Source organism: Pristiophorus japonicus, chromosome 21 (assembly GCF_044704955.1).
Source record: "Pristiophorus japonicus isolate sPriJap1 chromosome 21, sPriJap1.hap1, whole genome shotgun sequence".
NCBI classification, from domain to species: domain Eukaryota; kingdom Metazoa; phylum Chordata; class Chondrichthyes; family Pristiophoridae; genus Pristiophorus; species Pristiophorus japonicus.
This window is the reverse complement of record NC_091997.1, coordinates 16,277,213-16,301,837: the sequence shown is the minus strand read 5'-3', so window position 1 is coordinate 16,301,837 and position 24,625 is coordinate 16,277,213. Positions and strand designations below refer to the sequence as shown.

At 48.7% G+C, this 24,625-nt stretch overlaps 1 protein-coding gene across 1 annotated transcript in view; it reads right to left on the bottom strand.

Moving 5' to 3' along the window:
• The window catches only part of LOC139233842 (neurabin-2-like), a 340,307-nt gene that overhangs the window by 90,952 nt on the left and 224,730 nt on the right, over positions 1-24,625 (bottom strand). Inside the window, exons 4-5 of the mRNA XM_070864427.1 lie at positions 8,474-8,606; positions 4,496-4,616 (exon numbers count right to left, since the gene is read on the bottom strand). Coding sequence (XP_070720528.1) covers positions 4,496-4,616; positions 8,474-8,606 — 254 coding nt within the window. The remainder of the gene's footprint in view (positions 1-4,495; positions 4,617-8,473; positions 8,607-24,625) is intronic.

The following is a 24,625-nucleotide window of genomic DNA, read 5'->3' as shown; positions in this document are numbered from 1 at the left end:
ACAAGCTGCATACTGGGGTTCAGGTGTTTTCTTACAGAAGAGGAAACATTAAATGATATGTTCTCCCGAACTACTCTCGTTCACCTCTTAGTGCCCCGTCAAGCCCACAATAGGCCTGGACACATGCCACAAGCTCACTCTCATGCAAGCTATGGGCCGTGACAAAAGGGAGAGAATAGGAAAGGGAGTTATGGTGTGGACCAAAGTATCAATTCTCCACATTGTAGATTATTTATTTAAAACCCAAGTATAACATTGTGACACTGAAAGGGTTAAGGTGTTCTTTGACACGCAAGTCCTTCTTGAAATATAACTGCACTTTATTTATTATTCATTCGTGTTTTAATTATGTATGTGTAACATTGTGCTAAGTTCGAAGAGTGTGAATGTTTATGTAGGACTTCAGGCATGACCTTGGTCATAGTGCAATTTAATCAATGGAGTGACTGACTGACTTGCATAGTTACACAACATTGGGAGAGATCATTCTTACTTCAGAAAAATACATTGGGGGGGAATTGCGGCCGGAGGCTTCCTGCGGGCCTCCAATCAAAAGGAATGTAGGATTGCGGTCCGAGACCTAGATTTGTAGTCCAGAGTACGGGAACATGTCTTCCAGGATCATATGCGTATCCTGGAATCACGTGAGCCTGGACCACCAGTCACAATGTAGTATTTGCATTCATAGTAATGGAAGCTCCGAGCTCCCATTACTATCAATGAGAATACCCCTAAAATCAAATAAAACAACCACACATTTAAAAAACACTTCACTTTTTTAAAATTAATAGAAATTGCATTAAATGAAATGTTTTAGAGAAAACATTTTTTTTTTTAAATGTTATTAATAGTGTTAAAAATAAACTTACCATCATAGACAGGATTTTTATCATGAACCTCTCTTATCTGGCATCCTTGGAACCTGGCCTGTGCCTGATAAGGGATTTTGCCGGATGAGGGGAGGTCACATTAAATTGGATGGTACAAGTACTGAGCAAGGGGATATCGGGCTGGCTGGCTTGGGATTGGGAGTGCGGCAGAGAGATCATTGGAGGGGGGCGGGGGATCGCGGGGTCAGGCCAGCGATTGCGGGAGTAGGCAGCGAGGAAGAACATTAACTTGTTCAATTTGTTCATGTCGGAGTTCTACCTGGTGGCCGGGAGTGGTGCCGGACAAGGGATGGTGCCGGTTAAGGGAGTCCCGGATAAGGGAGGTTCAAACTGTAACATTTAATTTTTCTATGTTTTAAAATTCTTACGCCTGGTAAACTTAGGCTATATGCCCACTTTTACCAGGCGTAAGAGTTTGATGGACATTCACTGGGCAAGAGTTGGGCAAATAGCCCAAATCTCTGCCCGCAAATGTCCTTCTCCCCAGGCTGCGTGCGATCTGTTAAAAGAAACCGATCACAAAAGCCAGTTCTCAGCGCGTGCACATCACGCACCGAGAACCCGCATTTGCAAAGCCTCTTCGGGGCCGTGCGCACATCGTACTGCTATGGAATCGGACCAAACAAATCAAAAATAATTCACGGGCCGGATTTTGCAGTCAGCGGTGAAGTGATGGCGCTTTCTGCTGACCTCAAGAAAAGCTGCCCACAAACTTTTAGCGGTCTCTGTGTGTTGTCAATTTCACTTTTTCCCGACGTGACTTTCCTTCTGGGACTTGAACCCACAACCTACTGATTTTCTAGAGGGGCTGGCTCAATATCGACAGCCGGAGCCCTCTTTCTCGGTAGAAAGAGGACACATACCAAATCAAGGGGTTCATCTTATGACCAGTATTGGTTGATTGTTGCACTTGGTGAACATGGCCAGGTTGGAACATGAAAGTAAAGAAGATTTTTGTTTTCTGGATAACAAGCAATTTATTATATTTAAATAACAAACACAGCATGTAAGTGTTTTCAGTAACTATTGTGTCCTTTCCAGTGACTGTGTAATAAAATGCTGCTGACAATTTTTTAAAACTAACTTTCATTTCCCTTTTAGCCAAACTCGCGAACGTTAAGAAAAAGAAAATTGAAGATGGGTCCCAACCTAAACGTGGCTAGACATGTGATGATTTTCCTGCGACCAATATTCGCACTGATGAGAAATTAACCATATAGAACCACTGTAAAAATTCTCCAATTATGTGGCTCATCTATGGAGCTGTGTATTTAGGCACATCGTATACATTGGAGTATATTATCAAATTACTTGGCCTTGATTACTAAAACTGGACATACCCTTCACCTATGGTCATTTCATGGAGTACTTCAATTAAAGGCTGATTACAGAGCTCCAGAAAGCAGCCCTGTAATAGGAGATGTTTTTTTAAAACTAGAATAAGGTCAGGGAGGTGCTTGTGTGGGTAAACACTAATCAGTGATAGCATTTATTCAGAAAGGCCCATTCCTCTTTAATTTGAATTCAAATCAATTTGACAAAAAATGTTCAAAGAATACAGTTAAAATGGAGAACATTAAAAAAAAGTTCTAAATAACTATTACCCTCCTTTTACTTGGCAAGAAACTCTCAACTTTCCTGTCCGTCATTTTTTTATTGCCACCCGCTTCTTTCTTCAGTTCCCTTAAGCAGGGTTACTGAAAAGTTCTAATATACAGTCCTGAAGCCACATCCCGAGACACGACTCGTGTTTGTAGCTACATGGCAGATCTCTTTAATTGGAGCGCATACAAATTTCGATAGGGGCCTGTCTTAAAGGTACAATGCTGGAGTAGATTAGGCTTCATCAACTTCTCGTTTTCTCACCCTATTGCTTCTCCAGTTCCAATTGTGTTGCCAATAAATTATTCACAAGTCAGTTTGCCCTTTTCACACGCATATTCCATGATAATTGTATTGAAAAGCTTATCTATTCATTATACCTTGAGAAATATTGCAACTCCCTAGAAAAATGGCTCAATGATTCACCCAGATAGGCAGCCATGGCTTTTATGATTTACTGAAATGCCATTAAAATATATTTCAAGGCTCAAATAGCTCACAAAAATTGCTAGTAATTTTTGGGGAAAAATACAATTGCGATGTAATTTTGGTATGGAAATGGTGACTGCTGTTAAAGCCGATAGTGCTAAGCTACAGCGCTGAGGAACGTCGGTTTTCATTTCGATGTGAACAGTCAGTATTGTGAGCTCCTCGTAAAAAATATTGCAGTGTGAAATAAAATTAAAAGATTATGGGCTACTCTCCGTTTTCTTATTCCAATAATTACTGGTATACTCCATAAAAGGATAATCAGTCACCAGGTTTGCACCTTCTCTTTGCACAGGACCCTCCCCGGTTGCAAATCTAGCCTCTTTAACCATCAGCAAGTTGTTGGCATCAAGCTCATGCTCTACAGGGCTGTAGTAATACCCGCCCTCCTGTATGGCTCAGAAACATGGACCATGTACAGCAGACACCTCAAGTTGCTGGATAAATATCACCAAAGATGTCTCCCGCAAGATCCTACAAATCCCCTGGGAGGACAGACGCACCAACATTAGCGCCCTCGACCAGGCCAACATCCCCAGCATCGAAGCACTGACCACACTTGATCAGGTCCGCTGGACAGGCCAGATAGTTCGCATGCCAGACACAAGACTCCCAAAACAAGGGCTCTACTCGGAACTCCTTCACGGCAAACGAGCCAAAGGTGGGCAGCGGAAACGTTACAAGGACATCTTCAAAGCCTCCCTGATAAAATGCAACATCCCCACTGACACCTGGGAGACCCTGGCCATAGACTGCCCTAAGTGGAGGAAGCGCATCCAGGAGGGCGCCGAGCACCTCGAGTCTCGTCGCCGAGAGCGTTCAGAAATCAAACGCAGGCAGCGGAAAGAGCGTGCGGCAAATCTGTCCCACCCTCCCTTCCCTCAACTACTATGTGCCCCACCTGTGACAGAGACTGCGGTTCTCGTACTGGACTGTTCAGCCACCAAAGAACTCATGTTAAGAGTGGAAGCAAGTCTTCCTCGATTCCGAGGGACTTCCTATGATGGTGATGATGGGTTATATCCGTAAAGGATACAGCAGGGTTTGCAGTAACATCAGAGAAACTTGCCCCATTAAATCCAACAGATTCATGCCAGGTTAACAATTTATGTGTTTTACAGTAAAGATATAGATGAAAAAGGCTATCCCTTTTAACAAGCAAAGAATTATGATTTAAATACGTTCATTCTACCAGTACAAATGTAAGTCTCAGTAAATTACCTCTCCAGCAGTCTTTTTTAGAAATTAATCATGAGTCACCTGTGGTTTTATTCCCCAGCCTTCACTAAGTATTTGCTAAAATATTCAACATCTCCTCAGCTGTATACAAATATCAAAGCAAATTGTTTAACATTTGATTGACTAAAAAAAAGGTCACTCTTTGAGTCAAACGGTCTTCACGACTGATTGCCAATAATTAGCATCGCCTGCTGTGTTATAAAATGCACAGGTATGGTCTGTAGGTACACAGCCACTATTAACTATGTTATTGGTTAAAACAGATCGTTCCATACCTGCCATCCCTGTGAGCAGCTCCCCCTTCAGTTACTGTCTTCACAAAGATTCCCAGCTTTTCCAATCCCATATCTGCTCCAGCTCCCATTCCGATGATGCTGATTCCGAGACCATCACCATCTAAAGAAAGGAAAACGACACATTTCAGTTCAGGAAGCAACTTACATTTATACAGCACTTTTAACATAATGAAACAGCCCATGGTTCATAAAGTAGAGGGAGGGGGTAAGGACCTGACACCAAGCAGGAGTTTGCAGAAGAGTTAGAGATGACTGATGGCATTGTCCATTGTCAAATATAAAAGTTTTGAGGAGACTTTTCAAGGTGGAGAGACATCTAGCAAGGCAGAAAGCTGAGGGAAAAAATTGCAGAATATATGGATGTGATGGTTGAAGGTTCTGCCACCATTGGTGGAGTGGACGAAGGTGGGGGGAGTGCACAGTATGCCAGAGTCGGCAGGGCAGATAATGTAAGCTGAGGAACAGGGCAGGAGGCTCTTGCTGGAGTAGGATGCGGTGAGACCATGGGAGGTATTGTAAACCAGAACAGGATGTTGTTGTGGGATAGGGAGTCAGTGTAGGTCAACAAAGACAGTGATAGTACCATGGTAGGATTTTTTGCGGTAGAGTTTTGGATGAGTTAGAGTTTGTGTAAAATGGAGCTTGAGAGGGAGGGTATTGGAAAAGCTGAGCCTAGAGGTGATGAAAGCATGGATGAAAGTTCCAGGGGCAATGGGGTGACGTACAGGCACAGGTGAGCTATGTTACTTGTGGAAGAAGTTGGATATAGAGTGTGAGACTTGGTGCTCTGCTCAGGGTTAAGTGGGACGCTGAGGTTTTGCACTGTCAGGTCTGGACCGAATGAGTGACTGGGTTGGGTTGTGGACAGAATAAGGGATTAAGAGTTTCTGCCAGGAGCTCAACAGGATGGCTTCATTCATACCCATGTTAAGCTGGATAAAGTTTTGGATCATCCAAACTTGATTTAGACAGTGAAGACAGTGAGTAGCAGCACAGTAACAGTTATGGAGAAGTACAGCTGAGTTTGTCAGCATGGGTGTGGAGCATGCTTTCAGACAGTATGACCAAAAGGCAGCAATTCGTTGGCAAATTGGAGCGGGCCAAGGATGCAAAGCGGGAGCATGCTGGAAGAGACTGGGCAAGGATAGGAGAGGAACAGCTGCAAGAGATGTGCTGGCTTCGGTGGAGCAGGTAAGAGTGGGACCGGGATGGGGCAATACCATGGAGAGCAGTCAGTGGAATAAGAGGGTCAGGTCGACTGTATAAAAGGGTCCAGAAAGGTTGAGTGGTAGCGCTGTACTGTAGAGAAACACCGAACCTCCAATCAACTTTACTACCTCTACAATTGCAATAGGTTTTGTCAAAGTATTATATAAAAATAAAGAACAGAACATAACAACTTTAAAATGAGAAATTGACGTCTGCACCGGTCAGTAGCAACAGGGCACGATAGCATAGCGATAATGTTACTGGACTAGTAATCCAGAGGTAAAAACAGAAAATGCTGGAAATCTCAGCGGGTCAGGCAGCATCTGTGGAGAGGAAGCAGAGTTAACGTTTCGGGTCGACGACCCTTTGTCAGAACTGGAGAGTGTTCGAAAACACATTCTCAAGAAGCACTGAACGGGGGAGGGGAAGAAAGAAGAAAAGGGAAGGTCTGTGATAGGCAGGAGAGATTAGAGAGACAAAAGGGATGATGGGCCGAATTGAAATGGTAATGCCAGGAGTGAATGGCGGAATAATGATCAGCTGCCATTGGAGACAAGGAGAAAAAAAATCATAGGGCTCGGAGGAAGGGAGCCAAAGATTGACAGCGGTTACGCTCTGAAATTGTTGAACTCGATGTTGAGTCCAGAAGGTTGTAAAGTGCCGAAACAAAAGATGAGGTGCAGTTCCTCGAGCTTGCATTGAGCTTCGTTGAAACAGTGGAGGTGTCCAAGGACTGAGTGGTCAGAGTGGGAATGGAGTGGAGAATCAAAGTGGAGGTGACCGGAAGCTCAGGGTCACACTTACGGACTGAACGGAGGTGCTCCGCAAAGCAGTCACCCAATCTACGCTTGGTCTCCCCAATGTAAAGGAGACCACCACGTGAGCAGTGAATACAGTATACTAAATTGAAAGAAGTGCAGTAAATCGCTGTTTCACCTGGAAGGAGTATTTGTGGCTCTGGATAGTGGGAAGGGAGGAGGTTAAAAGGCAGGTGTTACATCTCCTGCGCTTGCATGGGAAGGTGCCGTGGGAAGGGGAGGGGGTGCTGGGGGTGACTGCGGAATGGACCAGGGAGCGGTCCCTTCGGAATGCTGAAAGGGGAGGGGGGGGATGTGATTAGTGGTGGGATCACGCTGGAGTTGGCAGAAATGGCGGAGGATGATCTGTTGAACGTGGAGGCTGGTTGGGTGAAAGGTGAGGACCAGGAGAACCCTGTCGTGGTTCCGAGAGGGAGGGGAAGGGGTGAGAGCAGAGGTGCGGGAAATAGAACAGACACGGTCGAGAGGCATATTAACCACAGTGGAGGGGAATCCTTGGTTGAGGAAAAAGGAAGACATGTCAGAGGCACTAGTGTGAAAGGTGGCGTCGCCAGAGCAGATGCGACAGAGACCCACATCCCGTGAACGAATTTATTTTAAAAACCTCTAACCCCCTTGCAACTGAAGACTACATTTGCAACATAATGACATATATATATATATATATATATATACACACATATATATATTTATCTGTTCATTGGAATTTTTAAAAATATCTTTTTCAAATGTTTGTGAACATATGAGATACTCATTTATTGTTGTAATATAGTGTTGCACTGTGAATTTCCACAGCTATCTCTGCTAATTTATACAGGTTGGACCTCTCTGGTCCGGGGGCTCTCTGGTCCGGAAACATCCGTGGTTCGGCGTTAGTTGAACCTGAGGGAGAAGAGGGTTTATACGTGGCTGTGGGCAACGACCTGTAAGCATTCTGTGCATGTGCTGTGCAGAAAGCTACTGTGCAGCATTTAGTTGCTGTCTGGAAACACTCTGTAAAAAAAAAAAAGAGCACCAAACCAGCGCGCTAACCATTGCTGGGAGCGGCTGTCAATCAGTGAGTGTGTGCGGCGATTGGCTGTCAGTCAGTGAGTGTGTGCGGCGATTGGCTGTCAGTCAGTGAGTGTGTGCGGCGATTGGCTGCAGCGGCTGTCAGTCAGTGAGTGTGTGCGGCGATTGGCTGGAGCGGCTGTCAGTCAGTGAGTGCGTGCGGCGATTGGCTGTCAGTGAGTGTGTGCGGCGATTGGCTGCAGCGGCTGTCAGTCAGTGAGTGTGTGCGGCGATTGGCTGCAGCGGCTGTCAGTGAGTGAGTGCGTGTGGCGATTGGCTGTCAGTCAGTGAGTGTGTGCGGCGATTGGCTGGAGTGGCTGTCAGTCAGTGAGTGTGTGCGGCGATTGGCTGCAGCGGCTGTCAGTGAGTGAGTGCGTGTGGCGATTGGCTGTCAGTCAGTGAGTGTGTGCGGCGATTGGCTGGAGCGGCTGTCAGTCAGTGAGTGCGTGCGGCGAGTGGCTGCAGCGGCTGTCAGTCAGTGAGTGTGTGCACAGGTACTGAGGGAGCTGCCCACAGGCTGCCAGCCGCACACACACACACACAGGAGCCCGGGCACTGTCCGATAAGACTAGGTTAGGTGTGACTTCTCGTGGTCTGGGAAATTCTCTGTTTCGGCACCGGTCAGGTCCCGAGGGTGCCGGACCACAGAGGTCCAACCTATACTCACAAATGTTGTAAAGTTGGTGACCACGGGTCTTTTCAATCTTTACTCTATGTAGCTGGCCAACAGATTAGTAGCTCTACATGTCCCATAATAACCAGATAACAAAGATCAGAGTACTTCAAAACATTATGATCCATCTAAATACTTTTTATCTTCAGTACAATCGAAGGTTTGAAAAAAGATCTGTCATTTCTTTGAAGCTTTGGAACAAATTACCCTTTTCAAGTTCCACAGGAAAGAGATCCAGCCTTTCCACTCGTTTTTCCAGCTCATACTCTGCTGACGCTGCCATGGGATCCACATCATCATTTCGTCGGTCATAGTCTTCATTGGAGTAGGTTGTGAACACCTGGCATAAAAACATGGAACACTTTAGTGTTTAGCAATTGCTCAATAACCTCCACATGTTCGAGTTGGGGCCTGGACTTTTCAAATCGTTGATGTTCTAGTCAACAAGCAGCAACATGGATTATACTGGACAGTGGCGGTTGGGTGTGGGCAAGACTTCACTCTCTCGCAGATCAAGCTTTGCACTTTACATCTAAGCCTATGTTCTCACTTCAGTACCTCAAACAAAGATTAACTCTGTTTCGCTGTCCACAGATGTTGCCTGACCTGCTGAGTATTGTCAGCATTTTCTGTTTCTAGTTCAGATTTCCATTCCGGAGTACCGTAGTATAGTGATTCTATTACTGGACTAGTAATCCAGAGGCCTGGATAATGACATGAGACATGAGTTCAAATCCCACCACCGCAACTGGGGAATTTAAATTCAGTTAATTAAATAAATCTGGATATTGTTGGACAAACCCATCTGGTTCCTGAATGTCCTTTAAGGAAAAAAAATCTGCTGTCCTTACCCGGTCTAGCTTAGATGTGACTCAAGAACCACAGCAATGTGGTTGACTCTTAATTGCCCTCTGAAATGGCGGCTCACCACCACCTTCTCAAGGGGAATATGGGATGGGCAGTAAATGCTGGCCTTGCCCACATCCGTAGCATTTTGCTTTTGCCTCAAAGAAAGATGTTATGCAGACTGAGGGCTACTCACACAATGAGCCGTGAATTGCTGGAAAGTATTTTCTGATCTGAAAGAAATGGTTAGCAGTCCTTCGTTTTGTTTAAAAAAAAGGCTAGGAGAAAGATTTCTTTTTTGTGCTATTTGTAGCAAAAATCACAACCACACTGATAAAGAAAGCCGATTCTAAGGCCTCGATTGAATTGAAGTGAAGTGGGGGGGGGGGGGGTTCCATTCCGCATGTGCAGTCCTTCCTGCCCTATAAACAGAAGTTAGGACACAGTTTCACTATTCATAGGATCATAGAATAGTACAGCACAGAGTGAGGCCGTTTGGCCCATCGAGTGTGCTGCATCAGGAAAATATGCCTCTCCCAGGTTTATATAAAGTCACTTTTTAAAAAGGATGAAAAATGTGTGTTGAAAAATTTTTTACTTAAAGATTACAAAAAAAAGATTTGCATTTATATAGCGTCTTTCACAACCTCAGGATGTCCCAAAGCACTTTACAGATGTGTAGTGACTGTTGTAATCGCTCGGCGGTAGGGGGGGACACAGAGCGGCATCCCGGAATTGGATTCTTTACCTGAACAAAAAGATGGTGCCGCTCTCAGGCGCTCCCGGAGCAGGAGGGAGGCGAGAGCGAGGCGCTGGCGACGTCAGCACGACACGGATCTGCCTCGGTGCGCTGATGCGTCGCAACATCCCTCCCCCTTTCTTAAAGGGGAGGTACGTTGCGAAGCCGAGAGCTGGCTCCGTGGCGCCCAGTGGGCCACCAGGGAGGGTTTTGGCCGGCCAGCGACCCAGCTCCCAAAAGGTGGGTGCCGGGCTGCTTGTTGGTGTCCCGGCAGAATGTTAAATGAAGATGGTGGCCGTGGAGCTAGACCCTCCTCTTTAAGGGAGGCCGTAGCACTCCAGCCACCAACAGCTTCCCGCCCCACGAAACTGTCGGTGGCATTGCCCGCCGCCAACCGCGTCCTCACGGGGCACAAAGGGGTCGGCACGGGGCGATAAGGGGCCGCCGTGCACGACGATGACATCATCGCAGTGTGCGTCGCTGCCCGGTGACCCGTGGCATGCCGGGGGGGGGGGGGGGGGGCAATTCCGACCGGGTCGCTTCCGCCTCCTGTCCCCGGGCGCAAACCACTTACCGCCCCGTTAACGCCGACCTGGAGGCGCCAACGGGCCTTGCGCAAAGGGGCAATTTCAGCCCCAACATGTTTTAGTCAAGCTAATTGGGAATAAATATTGGCCAGAACTCCCCTGTCTTCTTCAAAATCGTGTCATAGGATCTTTTACATCCACCTGAGAGGACAGACAGGACCAGGGTTTAAAGTCTCACCTCTGACAGTGCAGCACTCCCTCAGCACCGCAGTGGAGTGTCCACATAGGTCATGCACTCAAGTCTCTGGAGTGGGACTTGAACCCACAATTTTCTGACTCAGAGGCGAGAGTGCTACCCACTGAGCCACGACTGAAATGGCTGACTCACGATTCCCCGAGCTATCACTTTAAAGTGGATTTCAAATCGCTCTTCAGACCTTGTCCCATCTTTCATTGCATTAATCAGAAGTTATTAACTATGAAACAAATTCTCAAACTATATATGCCCTGGTTCAATGAGGAGTATAGAACAGCATGCCATAAGCAGCACCATCCGCACCTGAAAATGAGATAGCAGCCTGGCGAAGCTACAACACAGAACGTCATGCATGCTAAACAGCGGAAGCTGCATGCAGAGGCTCCAAACCTCATTACAGTCTTGGTCTAAACATGGACAAAAGAGCTAAATTCCAGAGGTGGCGAGAGTGACTGCCCTTGACATCAAGGCAGCATTTGACCGAGTGTGGCACCAAGGAGCCCTAGTAAAACTGAAGTCAATGGGGATCAGGGGGGAAACTCTCCACTGGCTGGAGTCATATCCAGCACAAAGGAAGATGGTTGTGATTGTTGGAGGTCAATCATCTCAGCCCAAGACATCGCTGCAGGAGTTCCTCAGGGCAGTGTTCTAGGCCCAACCATCTCCAGCTGCTTCATCAATGACCTTCCCTCCATCATCAGGTCAGAAGTGGGGATGTTCACTGATGAGTGCACAGTGGTTCAGTTCCATTTGCAGCTCCTCAGATAATGGAGCAGTCCATGCCCGTATACAGCAAGGCCTGGACGACATTCAGGCTTGGGCTGAGAAGTGACGAGTAACATTCGTGCCAGACAAGTACCAGGCAATGACTATGTCCAACAAACGAGAGTCTAATCACCGCCCCTTGACATTCAACGGCATTATCATCGCCAAATCCCCCACCATCAACATCCGGGAGGTCACTATTAACCAGAAACTTAACTGGACCAACCACATAAATACTGTAGCTACAAGAGCAGGTCAGAGGCTGGGTATTCTGCGGCGAGTGTCTCACCTCGAGTCCCCAAAACCTTTCCATTATCCACAAGGCACAAGTCAGGAGTGTGATGGAACACTCTCCACTTGCCTGGATGAGTGCAGTTCCAACAACACTCAAGAAGCTCGACACCAGCCAGGACAAAGCAGCCTGTTTGATTGGCATCTCATCCACCACCTTAAACACTCACTCCCTCCACCACCGGCGCACCGTGGCTGCAGTGTACCATCTACAAGATGCACTGCAGCTACTCGCTAAGGCTTCATCGGCAGCACCTCCAAAACCCGCGACCTCTACCGCCTAAAAGGACATGGGTAGCAGGCGCATGGGAACACTATCCCCTGCAAGTTCCCCTCCTGACTTGGAAATATATCGCCGTTTCTTCATCGTCGCTGGGTCACAATCCTGGAACTCCCTCCCTAACAGCACTATGAGAGCACCTTCACCACACGGACTGCAGCGGTTCAAGAAGGCAGCTCACCACCACCACCTTCTCAAGGGCAATTAGGGATGGGCAACAAAAGCTAGCCTTGCCAGTGATGCCCACAACCCGTGAATCAATAATTAAAAAAAAATATGCAAAGAATAATAGCTAGGAGGGATTGAATGGAGACATTGGATACTAGAGAGTGATTCAGCGGGATGGTATGAAAAGGCATCTTTAATGAACAATGATTATAAAAAAGTGATATGTACATACATAAATGTGATAACATCATTTTGTAATGATGCCAATTTTTACAGTGACAGTTTATTACTGCTGGAATGCTAGAATCATTTTTTACATAGTTATCAAAGATCACAAAAAGGAAAGTGTTGAGCAAGAGTTGTATTTCAAAATTTAACACAACTCGAGATTCCTGGAACCATCGTTGAGTGACACAGATCCGTTCATGAATGGCATAAATAATGCATTCAACAACTTCATATGAAGTTTTTCATTTGAATTATGTACACATATTAATATTGAGCGATACAAAATCTGAAAATAAACTTGTGCAGTATAATTGGTTTTGTTCCACTATGCAGATTGAACCTCCCTTACCCGGGACTCCCTTACACAGCACCACCCCTCGTCCGGCACCATTCCTGGCCGCCGGGTGGCACATGCACAGAACTCCGACCCAACCCCCTCCCCCAACCCCAGGTTTCCCATTCCTTTTTTTTTGGGACAACGGTGATACCTTTCCTTTATTATTTAATTAAATAATTCACCTAAACAGAAAATCCACACACTTACTGGAAAGAAAGTGATCAACAGTAGGGTCATCGACCCGAAACGTTAACTCTGCTTCCTCTCCACAGATGCTGCCTGACCTGCTGAGATTTCCAGCATTTTCTGTTTTTATTCCAGATTCCAACATCCGCAGTATTTTGCTTTTGTATACTAGCAGAAGTCCCCTCAACCTAGAACACCACGGGGCCCCCTCAACCTAGAACACCACGGGGCCCCCTCAACCTAGAACACCACGGGGCCCCCTCAACCTAGAACACCACGGGGCCCCCTCAACCTAGAACACCATGGGGCCCCCTCAACCTAGAACACCATGGGGCACCCTCAACCTAGAACACCACGGGGCCCCCTCAACCTAGAACACCACGGGGCCCCCTCAACCTAGAACACCATGGGGCCCCCTCAACCTAGAACACCATGGGGCACCCTCAACCTAGAACACCACGGGGCCCCCTCAACCTAGAACACCTCGGGGCCCCCTCAACCTAGAACACCACGGGGCCCCCTCAACCTAGAACACCACGGGGCCCCCTCAACCTAGAACACCACGGGGCCCCCTCAACCTAGAACACCACGGGGCCCCCTCAACCTAGAACACCTCGGGGCCCCCTCAACCTAGAACACCATGGGACCCCCTCAACCTAGAACACCATGGGGCCCCCTCAACCTAAACACCATGGGGCCCCCTCAACCTAGAACACCACGGGGCCCCCTCAACCTAGAACACCACGGGGCCCCCTCAACCTAGAACACCTCGGGGCCCCCTCAACCTAGAACACCACGGGGCACCCTCAACCTAGAACACCTCGGGGCCCCCTCAACCTAGAACACCACGGGGCCCCCTCAACCTAGAACACCACGGGGCCCCCTCAACCTAGAACACCACGGGGCCCCCTCAACCTAGAACACCATGGGGCCCCCTCAACCTAGAACACCATGGGGCCCCCTCAACCTAGAACACCTCGGGGCCCCCTCAACCTAGAACACCACGGGGCCCCCTCAACCTAGAACACCACGGGGCCCCCTCAACCTAGAACACCACGGGGCCCCCTCAACCTAGAACACCACGGGGCCCCCTCAACCTAGAACACAACGGGGCCCCCTCAACCTAGAACGCCATGGGGCCCCCTCAACCTAGAACACCACGGGGCCCCCTCAACCTAGAACACCATGGGGCCCCCTCAACCTAAACACCACGGGGCCCCCTCAACCTAGAACACCACGGGGCACCCTCAACCTAGAACACCATGGGGCCCCCTCAACCTAGAACACCATGGGGCCCCCTCAACCTAGAACACCATGGGGCCCCCTCAACCTAGAACACCATGGGGCCCCCTCAACCTAGAACACCATGGGGCCCCCTCAACCTAGAACACCATGGGGCCCCCTCAACCTAGAACACCATGGGGCCCCCTCAACCTAGAACACCATGGGGCCCCCTCAACCTAGAACACCATGGGGCCCCCTCAACCTAGAACACCACGGGGCCCCCTCAACCCAGAACACCATGGGGCCCCCTCAACCTAGAACACCATGGGGCCCCCTCAACCTAGAACACCACGGGGCCCCCTCAACCTAGAACACCTCGGGGCCCCCTCAACCTAGAACACCACGGGGCCCCCTCAACCTAGAACACCACGGGGCCCCCTCAACCTAGAACACCACGGGGCCCCCTCAACCTAGAACACCATGGGGCCCCCTCAACCTAGAACACCACGGGGCCCCCTCAACCTAGAACACCACGGGGCCCCCTCAACCTAGAACACCTCGGGGCCCCCTCAACCTAGAACACCACGGGGCCCCCTCAACCTAGAACACCACGGGGCCCCCTCAACCTAGAACACCACGGGGCCCCCTCAACCTAGAACACCACGGGGCCCCCTCAACCTAGAACACCTCGGGGCCCCCTCAACCTAGAACACCATGGGACCCCCTCAACCTAGAACACCATGGGGCCCCCTCAACCTAAACACCATGGGGCCCCCTCAACCTAGAACACCACGGGGCCCCCTCAACCTAGAACACCACGGGGCCCCCTCAACCTAGAACACCACGGGGCCCCCTCAACCTAGAACACCTCGGGGCCCCCTCAACCTAGAACACCACGGGGCACCCTCAACCTAGAACACCTCGGGGCCCCCTCAACCTAGAACACCACGGGGCCCCCTCAACCTAGAACACCACGGGGCCCCCTCAACCTAGAACACCACGGGGCCCCCTCAACCTAGAACACCATGGGGCCCCCTCAACCTAGAACACCATGGGGCCCCCTCAACCTAGAACACCTCGGGGCCCCCTCAACCTAGAACACCACGGGGCCCCCTCAACCTAGAACACCACGGGGCCCCCTCAACCTAGAACACCATGGGGCCCCCTCAACCTAGAACACCACGGGGCCCCCTCAACCTAGAACACAACGGGGCCCCCTCAACCTAGAACACCATGGGGCCCCCTCAACCTAGAACACCACGGGGCCCCCTCAACCTAGAACACCATGGGGCCCCCTCAACCTAAACACCACGGGGCCCCCTCAACCTAGAACACCACGGGGCACCCTCAACCTAGAACACCATGGGGCTCCCTCAACCTAGAACACCATGGGGCCCCCTCAACCTAGAACACCATGGGGCCCCCTCAACCTAGAACACCATGGGGCCCCCTCAACCTAGAACACCATGGGGCCCCCTCAACCTAGAACACCATGGGGCCCCCTCAACCTAGAACACCATGGGGCCCCCTCAACCTAGAACACCATGGGGCCCCCTCAACCTAGAACACCATGGGGCCCCCTCAACCTAGAACACCATGGGGCCCCCTCAACCTAGAACACCACGGGGCCCCCTCAACCCAGAACACCATGGGGCCCCCTCAACCTAGAACACCATGGGGCCCGCTCAACCTAGAACACCATGGGGCCCCCTCAACCCAGAACACCATGGGGCCCCCTCAACCCAGAACACCATGGGGCCCCCTCAACTCAGAACACCATGGGGCCCCCTCAACCCAGAACACCATGGGGCCCGCTCAACCTAGAACACCATGGGGCCCCCTCAACCCAGAACACCATGGGGCCCCCTCAACCTAGAACACCATGGGGCCCCCTCAACCTAGAACACCTCGGGGCCCCATGTGGCCTCCTTAACCTAGAACACCTCGGGGCCCCCTCAACCTAGAACACCATGGGGCCCCCTCAACCCAGAACACCATGGGGCCCCCTCAACCTAGAACACCACGGGGCCCCCTCAACCTAGAACACCTCGGGGCCCCCTCAACCTAGAACACCTCGGGGCCCCCTCAACCTAGAACACCACGGGGCCCCCTCAACCTAGAACAACATGGGACCTCCTCAACCTAGAACACCATGGGGCCTCCTTAACCTAGAACACCATGGGGCCCCCTCAACCTAGAACACCATGGGGCCTCCTTAACCTAGAACACCACGGGGCCCCCTCAACCTAGAACACCACGGGGCCCCCTCAACCTAGAACACCTCGGGGCCCGCTGGCCCACCAACACCACACTGACTGACTGACCGACACTTGTTCCCCAGCCAATTGCCGCACTCTCGCACTGAAAACACGTAACCTCCCCTTATCCGGAAACATCCCTCATTCGGAACAGGCCAGGTCCCGAGGGTTCTGGATAAGGAGGTTCAACCTGTCATAGTTTTCTGAACCACATGTGGAGTAGAAGCTACAGAAACACATGAGAGCGAAAGGAGTAGAAGGTTATGGTGAAAGGGTGAGAGGTAGATGGGTGGGAGGAGGCTCGAGTGGTGCATAAACACCGGCATGGTCCCGTTGAGCCATGTGGCCTGTTTCTGTGCTATGCATTCTATGTATTCAATATGTAACATGTCGTACTGCCTGAGAATTTTTAGGAGTAACCGTGATATTGGTGTTTGTATCATCATAAATTGATGTTTGATCATTTAACAAGTTGGCAGTTGGGGCAACATGGATATGTGCTGATTATTAAGATTTCATTTGCGTGTACGGTTGCCACCTGGTCGATATTTTATAAAGAAAGACTTGCATTTATATAGCATCTTTCATGGCCACTGAAGTACTTTTGAAGGGTAGCCACTGTTGTAATGTGGGAAACGCAGCAGCCAATTTGCGCACAGCATGCTCCCACAAACAGCAATGTGATAATGATCAGATAATCTGTTTTTGTTATGTTGACTGAGGGATAAATATTGGCCAGGACAACGGGGATAACTCCCCTGCTCTTCTTCGAAATAGTGCCATGGGCTTTTTACGTCCACCTGAGAGGACAGACGGGGCCTCGGTTTAATGTCCCATCCAAAAGGCATCACCCCTGACAGTGCAGCACTCCCTCAGCACTTCACTGGAGTGTCAGCCTAGATTTATCTGCTCAGGTTCCTGGAGTGGGACTTGAACCCACGACCTTCTGACTCAGAGGCGAGAGTGCTATCCACTGAGCCACAGTTAACTCCGTAAACCCAGCAAAATGTTGGAAATTGCTGCTGGTTCGTAGTTAATCATTTTATTTGGTGGCTAAATATAGTGGCCTCTTCTTTAAACTAAAGACAAGTTGGCCACCTTATCTGGCTGGGGATATTTGTTTGTTTCTATCTTATTTAGGTCGTATTTGCATACGTTTGTTGCAAGTTTTTAGATGCTTTAGTTGTATAGCGGCAATGACTATATTTTCTTTTGTACTCTTGCTGTTGCAGAATGCTTAGGAGTAGTCATGGTGAGGGAGTTACCATGACTACATCAACTGATTACTGATACTGTGGTGGATCGCCTGAAAAAATGCTGGTCTCAGTTTAGTGAGCCAGCATTAATTTGAACCCTGGATGGTAATGATGGATGAAAATAGGGCTGAAATTAGATGGATTGAAAACTAGGAGAGAGAGAATTGTGATAACTTCAGCATAATATGATGTTGGTAATGAATGTTCCATTGTGTTTTATGCTGGAATAAGGAAGAGAAAACAGACTGTAAAATACTGGGGCCACTCATTCTGATGACCAGTGACACAGTTACTTCTGCAGTACAGCTCATTCCAGGAGTTCAGGCTTTCACCATCGATGTGCGTGGTTTCACGGCCAATAGTATTAATAAGATTCAGTCAGATGTACTATCATATAATTAACAGCTGAGCAAGGGCATTAATTTGTAGCAAAAAAAATTAAAGGGGTAAAACCAGTATACTCCGGGGACTGGATTTCCAGCTTTGCTCATTTCGGGGCAGTAATGGCCTCAGTCAGCAAAATTCGTCAGCTGGGCCCTGAGTGTGGGGCGGAGCGCTAAGGGAGGCGTTGCACCCCTCTCTTAGGGCGTTAGACTGGCTGAGCATGCGAAAATCCCAAGCTAAACAGCCGTCCTCGACGCGCTCGAAGAGAGGCCTGGCGAAAAAAAGAAACCTGGGGAAAAAAAATCACCAAAACATTCCCAATAAATAACTAACGCCAGCACAGCATAAATCGCAAAAAAAAAAACAATCACACTTACCCGAGGTGAACATTATTTACCTCACTGCGTCCGCTACAGCGCGGAGCTCCCGCTTTCACAGGCGGTCCCAGCACGGTGCTCTACGGGGCGCTACAGATCGGGCGGGAGCCAAACATCGAGCCGGTGTGGCAACCAGGGGCGTTGCACAGCGGCTCACCTCTTCCGGGCGGTAATGCTCCGCGCCCCCGCCCCGAAACCGGCCCCGAAAGTCCCAGCAAGGCGGTAGAAGCTGGCCGCCCACCCAGAAGAGCTCCTCCAGGGCGAAAACAGAAGCGACAACAAGCCGAAGAGCCAGCCCCAAAAGGTTGCAACGATGAAATTTGTCTCCTTTGCGCCTCCCATTAGCACCGACTGGCGTTGCAGCCGGGCGTGGCAAAAGTACCCACCCCCGCGAAATTCCCATTGAGGTTTGCGGCAGCGGTAACCCCTAACGCCACGATCTCCTGCGCCCGGAGATTGTGAAACCATCGTGCTGCTGCACATTGGCCCAGATGCGCCCCGGACCCGAACTTCGGTTCTGCCCCCTGCAGTACTGCCGGGCGACAACACAGACAGCTGCAGGAGGCGATGTTGGGGGGGGGGGGGGGGGGGGGGGCAGTATTTAAAGGTGCTGATGGTTGCGTCAAATAAAAAAAATTCTTAATGCCCTGCGTCCACCTTACAACATTTTCTTCGGCCTCGATCGATCTGCGCTGCACTTTGCTAGAGAGCTTGGGGCCGATCGCGTGGATTGCGGTTGCCATTGGCGACGAGGGACCGCGTTTCAATGCAGAGCCTGCAGCGATGGCCCTTCCCTTTAAGGGAGGGAAGGCGCCTCCATTCCTGGATGCGCTGCCCTGGACATTGGGCAGCACAGCATCACTACTGCCCCTATTGCCGGCTTTAGCATTCCAAGGGAAGTGGTAGCGCTTTATTTAATGCTCCACTTCCTTCCTGGAGCGCCAAACTGGAGGTTCGCATCGGCATCCCTCGTGTAGCGCCCACCGATACCTTTGCGCTGCCACAAAAGTTATCGCTCCAAACGGGGCGCTGCGTCATTTCTCCCCCTTGGACTATACGGGTGTTGAACTCTGCTGAAGCCCAACATCAGGGTTTGTCTTTGTGGGCTGCTTAGTTGTGTACTATGGAGCCTCTCGGGTCAGATATAAAGTTTAAGTCCATATTCCAATTAATTTACATATATCTCAAGTAGACGGCATTAACTAATCTTTGATATATCCACCAATTAGGCAACAGCAGTAAACATGGTTATTTCCAAAGCTCTAGACCCACAAAATTCAAAACGGGAGAGATCAGCAAACAATAAATATATAGGACTGAGTGATTAGGTTTTGGGGTCAAATTGAAAGGGCCTGAGGGGCCATATGTTGCCCTAAGGACTGTATGTTGGACCTCCATGATCTAGGCTGATACTCGAGTTAAGTGCTGAGAGAATATTCCATTGTCAGAGATGCCATACTTCAGGTGAGACATAAAACTGCCTGTTCGTGATTGAGATGGATTTTTTTATGATGCCATGCACTATTTGAAGAAAAGCTGGGAGTTCCACTACTGCCCTGGCTGGCATTCCTTCTTTAATCAACACTGTCAAAATAACAGATTAATGGGTTATTCATCTCAGCTCTGGCAGGGGACAACATGGCTACAGCATTTGTCTATAGGACGTGTCGTGACTAACTAACGATTGAATTTTTCGAGGAGGTAATCAGGGGATCGATGAGGGCAAAGTATATGATGTAGTGTATATGGATTTTAGCAAAGCTTTTGATAAGGTCCCACATGGCAGACAGGTCACGAAAGTAAAAGCCCATGGGATCCAGGGCAAAGTGGCAAGTTGGATCCAAAATTGGCTCAGAGGCAGGAAGCAAAGGGTAATGATTGATGGGTGTTTTTGCGACTGGAAGGATGTTTTCAGTGGGGTTCCGCAGGGCTCAGTACTAGGTCCCTTGCTTTTTGTGGTATACATCAATGATCTAGACTTGAATACAAGGGGTATGATTAAGAAGTTTGCAGATGATACAAAAATAGGCTGTGTGGTTGATAATGAAGAAGAATGATGCAGAGTACAGGAAGATATCAATCAACTGATCAGAACAGTGGGCAGAACAGTGGCAAATGGAATTTAATCCGGAGAAGTGTGAGGTAATGCATTTGAGGAGGGCTAACAAGGAAAGAGAATACACATTAAATGGTAAGACACTGAAGTATAGAGGAAGAAAGGGACCTGCGAGTGCATGTCCACAGATTCCTGAAAGTAGCAGGCCAGGTAGATAAGGTGGTTAAGAAGGCATACGGAATGCTTGTCTTTATTAGCCAAGGCATAGAATACAAGAGCAAGGGGGTTAAGCTTGAACTGTTTAAAACACTGGTTAGGCCACAGCTAGAGTACTGCGTGCAGTTCTGGTCACCGCATTACAGGAAGGACGTGATTGCACTGGAGAGGATACAGAGGAGATTTACGAGGATGTTGCCAGAAGTGGAGAATCTTAGCTTTGAGGACAGATTGGATAGGCTGGATTTGTTTTCCTTGGAACAGAGGAGACTGAGGGGAGACCTCATTGAGGTGTATAAAATTATGGTACATCGGTCATTGAAAGTTGGCATGCAGGTACAGCAGGCGGTGAAGAAGGCAAATGGCGTGTTGGCCTTCATAGCGAGAGGATTTGAGTATAGGAGCAGGGAGGTCTTACTGCAGTTGTACAGGGCCTTGGTGAGGCCACACCTTGAATATTTTGTAAAGTTTTGGTTTCCTAATCTGAGGAAGGACATTCTTGCTATTGAGGGAGTGCAGCGAAGGTTCACCAGACTGATTCCCGGGATGGCAGGACAGACATATGAAGAAAGACTGGATCGACTAGGCTTATATTCATTGGAATTTCGAGAGGGGATCTCATAGAAACATATAAAATTCTGATGGGATTGGACAGATTAGATGCAGGAAGAATGTTCCCCATGTTGGGGAAGTCACAGTCTAAGGATAAGGGGTGAGCCATTTAGGACCGAGATGAGGAGAAACTTCTTCACTCAGAGAATTGTGAACCTGTGGAATTCTCTACCACAGAGGCCAGTTCCTTAGAAATATTCAAAAGGGAGTTAGATGTGGTCCTTACGGCTAAAGGGATCAAGGAGTATGGAGAGAAAGTAGGAATGGGGTGCTAAAGTTGCAACAATGATCAGCCATGATCATATTGAATGGTGGTGCAGGCTCAAAGGCTTTCTCCTGCACATATTTTCTATGTTTCTATGAGAGGCCTAGATATAGTGGATAGAAAAGGCCTATTTCCTTTAGCAAAGGGGTCAACAACCAGTGGGTATAAATTTAAAGTAATTGGTAGAAGGTTGAGAGGGGATTTGAGGGGAAATGTCTTCACGCAGACGGTTGTGGGAGTCAGGAACTCACTGCCTGAAAGGGTGTTCGAGGCAGATACCCTAACCACATTTAAAAAGTACTTGGATGTGCACTTGAATTGCCGTAACCTGCAGGGCTACGGACCTAGAGCTGGAAAGTGGCACTAGGCTGGATAGCTCTTTGTTGGCCGGCACGGACCACAATGGCGTCCTTCCATGCAGTAAATTTCTAATGATTCTATGATTATAAAACAATACATCCTCTGATTTACCAAGATGCAACGATCCACCGGTAACAAAATATAAGAAAGCATCGAATTAGAAGAGGCCATTTAATTGTCAGCTTCATTCTCCCCAGGCACCATGTACAACTAACTATACCCAAGCATTTCATCTCCTGAGAAAAAAGCTCGACAGTTTCTCCCTGTTCCCCCACACCGCAGCCACCTCGCACCCCCCCCCCGCCCCGTCCCCTCCAAATAAATGCAGTGATAATCCAGACTGCCCATCTCATCTATTAAATCCTGCTGTGCTGTAAACGTCTATGATTCTATGATGACCACCGTCACTGTACTTTGTTGAATGTGAAGAAGATAGGTGATAAGACGCTAAGGTCTAGAAATTCCAGTCCCTACTCTACGACACTAATAGGCAGTTCGATGGCGAAGTGTGCAGGGGGTGTGGGGGGAGCAGTGATTGACAGGGGGGGGGGGGGGAAAAGAGGGGGGTAGGAAACGGAAGCCAGCAGCTGCCCATGTTCTTCAGATGTGGGGTTGGGAGGGGCACTCCTGCTCCTCCAGGCTCCACATTCAGGCAAGTAGATTTTGAAATTCCACCTATTAGCTACGGCCTATGGACCGCCTCTTTAAGCCTCGTGCAGACCTAGTTTACCCGAGTACAGATGGCGCCGGGTGCCTCAGGGCAAACCAAACTTGCAGAGAGGTGAGGGATGGGGCGGGGCTCAAACAGGCGTTAGGCCCCGTATATGCCAGTGTCTTTTTCAGGTGGCGGCACTGTGCGCCGATTTTGTTGTCCTTCATCAATACGGCAGGCGGCGCTTGTTGACTGTGAGATGGAGCATGGCAGCGAGGAAGATTGAGAAGAGGGTTGGCGCGATGACACAGCCCTGCTTGACCCTGGTCTGGACGTGGATTGGGTCTGTAATGGATCCGTTGCTAAGGATCACGGCCTGCATGTCGTCATGGAGCAGGCGGAGGATGGTGACGAACTTTTGAGGGCATCCGAAACGGAGGAGGACGCTCCATAGTCCCTCACGGTTGACAGTGCCAAAGGCCTTTGTAAGGTCGAAGAAGGCCATGTACAAGGGCTGGTGTGTTCCTTGCATTTCCCTTGCAGCTGTCGCGCTGTAAAAATCATGTCCGTTGTGCCCCGTAGGGGACAAAATCCGCACTGTCATTCCGGGAGGAGCTCCTCTGCCATAGGGAGAAGGCGGTTGAGGAGGACTCTAGCGATGACTTTCCCAGTTGCTGATTCCTCTATAGTTGCTGCAGTTGGACATGTCCCCTTTTTAAAAGGCACCCAAGGACTCATTTTTAGAGTGGATGCAAGTCTTCCTCGATTCCAAGGGACTGCCTATGATGAAGATGAGCCGATGCACTTCTGGCTCGTAAGGAGTGTAGGTTACCTCTCCTAGCAGGCCTTTTAGCTCCCAAAAAAGTGACTAAATTTCTAGGCCTATATAAATGCAAATCAATCTAATTAGCAATGACAATTTCTCATTACATGCAAATCTATTTTAAATGAGTATTGAAATGGTTATGATTATGTAAATTAGGCATGTTCTCACTAGAAAAGAGAAGGTTGAGAGGTTATATAATTGCTGTTTTTAGGATTCCAATGGGACTAGATATAGACGACCACGGCGAGCTATTTCACCCTATTCAGAACAGTAGAACCAAAGGACATGACCTGCGCTTGAAGGGGGCAAATTCAAAACTGATCAATGGAAACAATATTTCAGTGAAGGAGTGGTCAACCTATGGAACAGACTTCCCAGGGAGAAGGTGATCTCGATTCATTCAAATGCAAATTAGATTTCTTTCTTTCAGAAAGTGACATTTTGGGATACAATAAATGAGCAATTTGAGATATGACTTGTGGCAAGATGTGGCATGCTTCGGAGGGAAAAGGTCACTTTGGAACCATGCTTCCCAAAGCTCTTCAACACTGGGTTTTTCCCTCACCTCAGGTCTGGCTTTGTTGTAGACAAATTAAGAAAGATTGGTTGCTATGATTGGTCAATAACTCCATTATCATTGTATCATGCGATACCAGGAGGGCAGAAGGTGAATTAGATGGACCGTGGTCTTTTCTCATCTAGTAGTTCCTATGTTTAATTTTTCGACTCAGATGACATTTGACAAAACAAATGCAATCTGCTGTTATAAGCAAGATCTTACGAACACATTCTCTCCCTATCGTTAGAGCAATAAAAAGGAACAGGAGTAGGCCAGACAGCCCCTCGAGCCTGCTCCGCCATTCACTAAGTTCATGGTTGATCTTCTACCTAAACTCCCACTTTCCTGCCCTATTCCCATATCCCTCGATTCCTTTATTCTTTTTTCATTCAGGAATTCCTGTATACTCTCCAATTTTCTCAGTTTTATTGATCCATTTTAATCTTTTTAACAAAGCACTTTGATAATCACAAAACTTGGATGCTACACTGAACTGAAACTCAATTGCTAATGAGAATCAAAACGCTCTTGTACGCAGACACTGCACTCCTCACTGCTCTTCACAAAGACACTCCAAAATTACACTGATATCAACACAGACACTCCGACATCAAATTATCATCAGCCTCTGAGACTCAGTGATCCGTAAGTTCAGTGATCCCATGATCGCTGCAGAGAGCTGAGTTTGAAG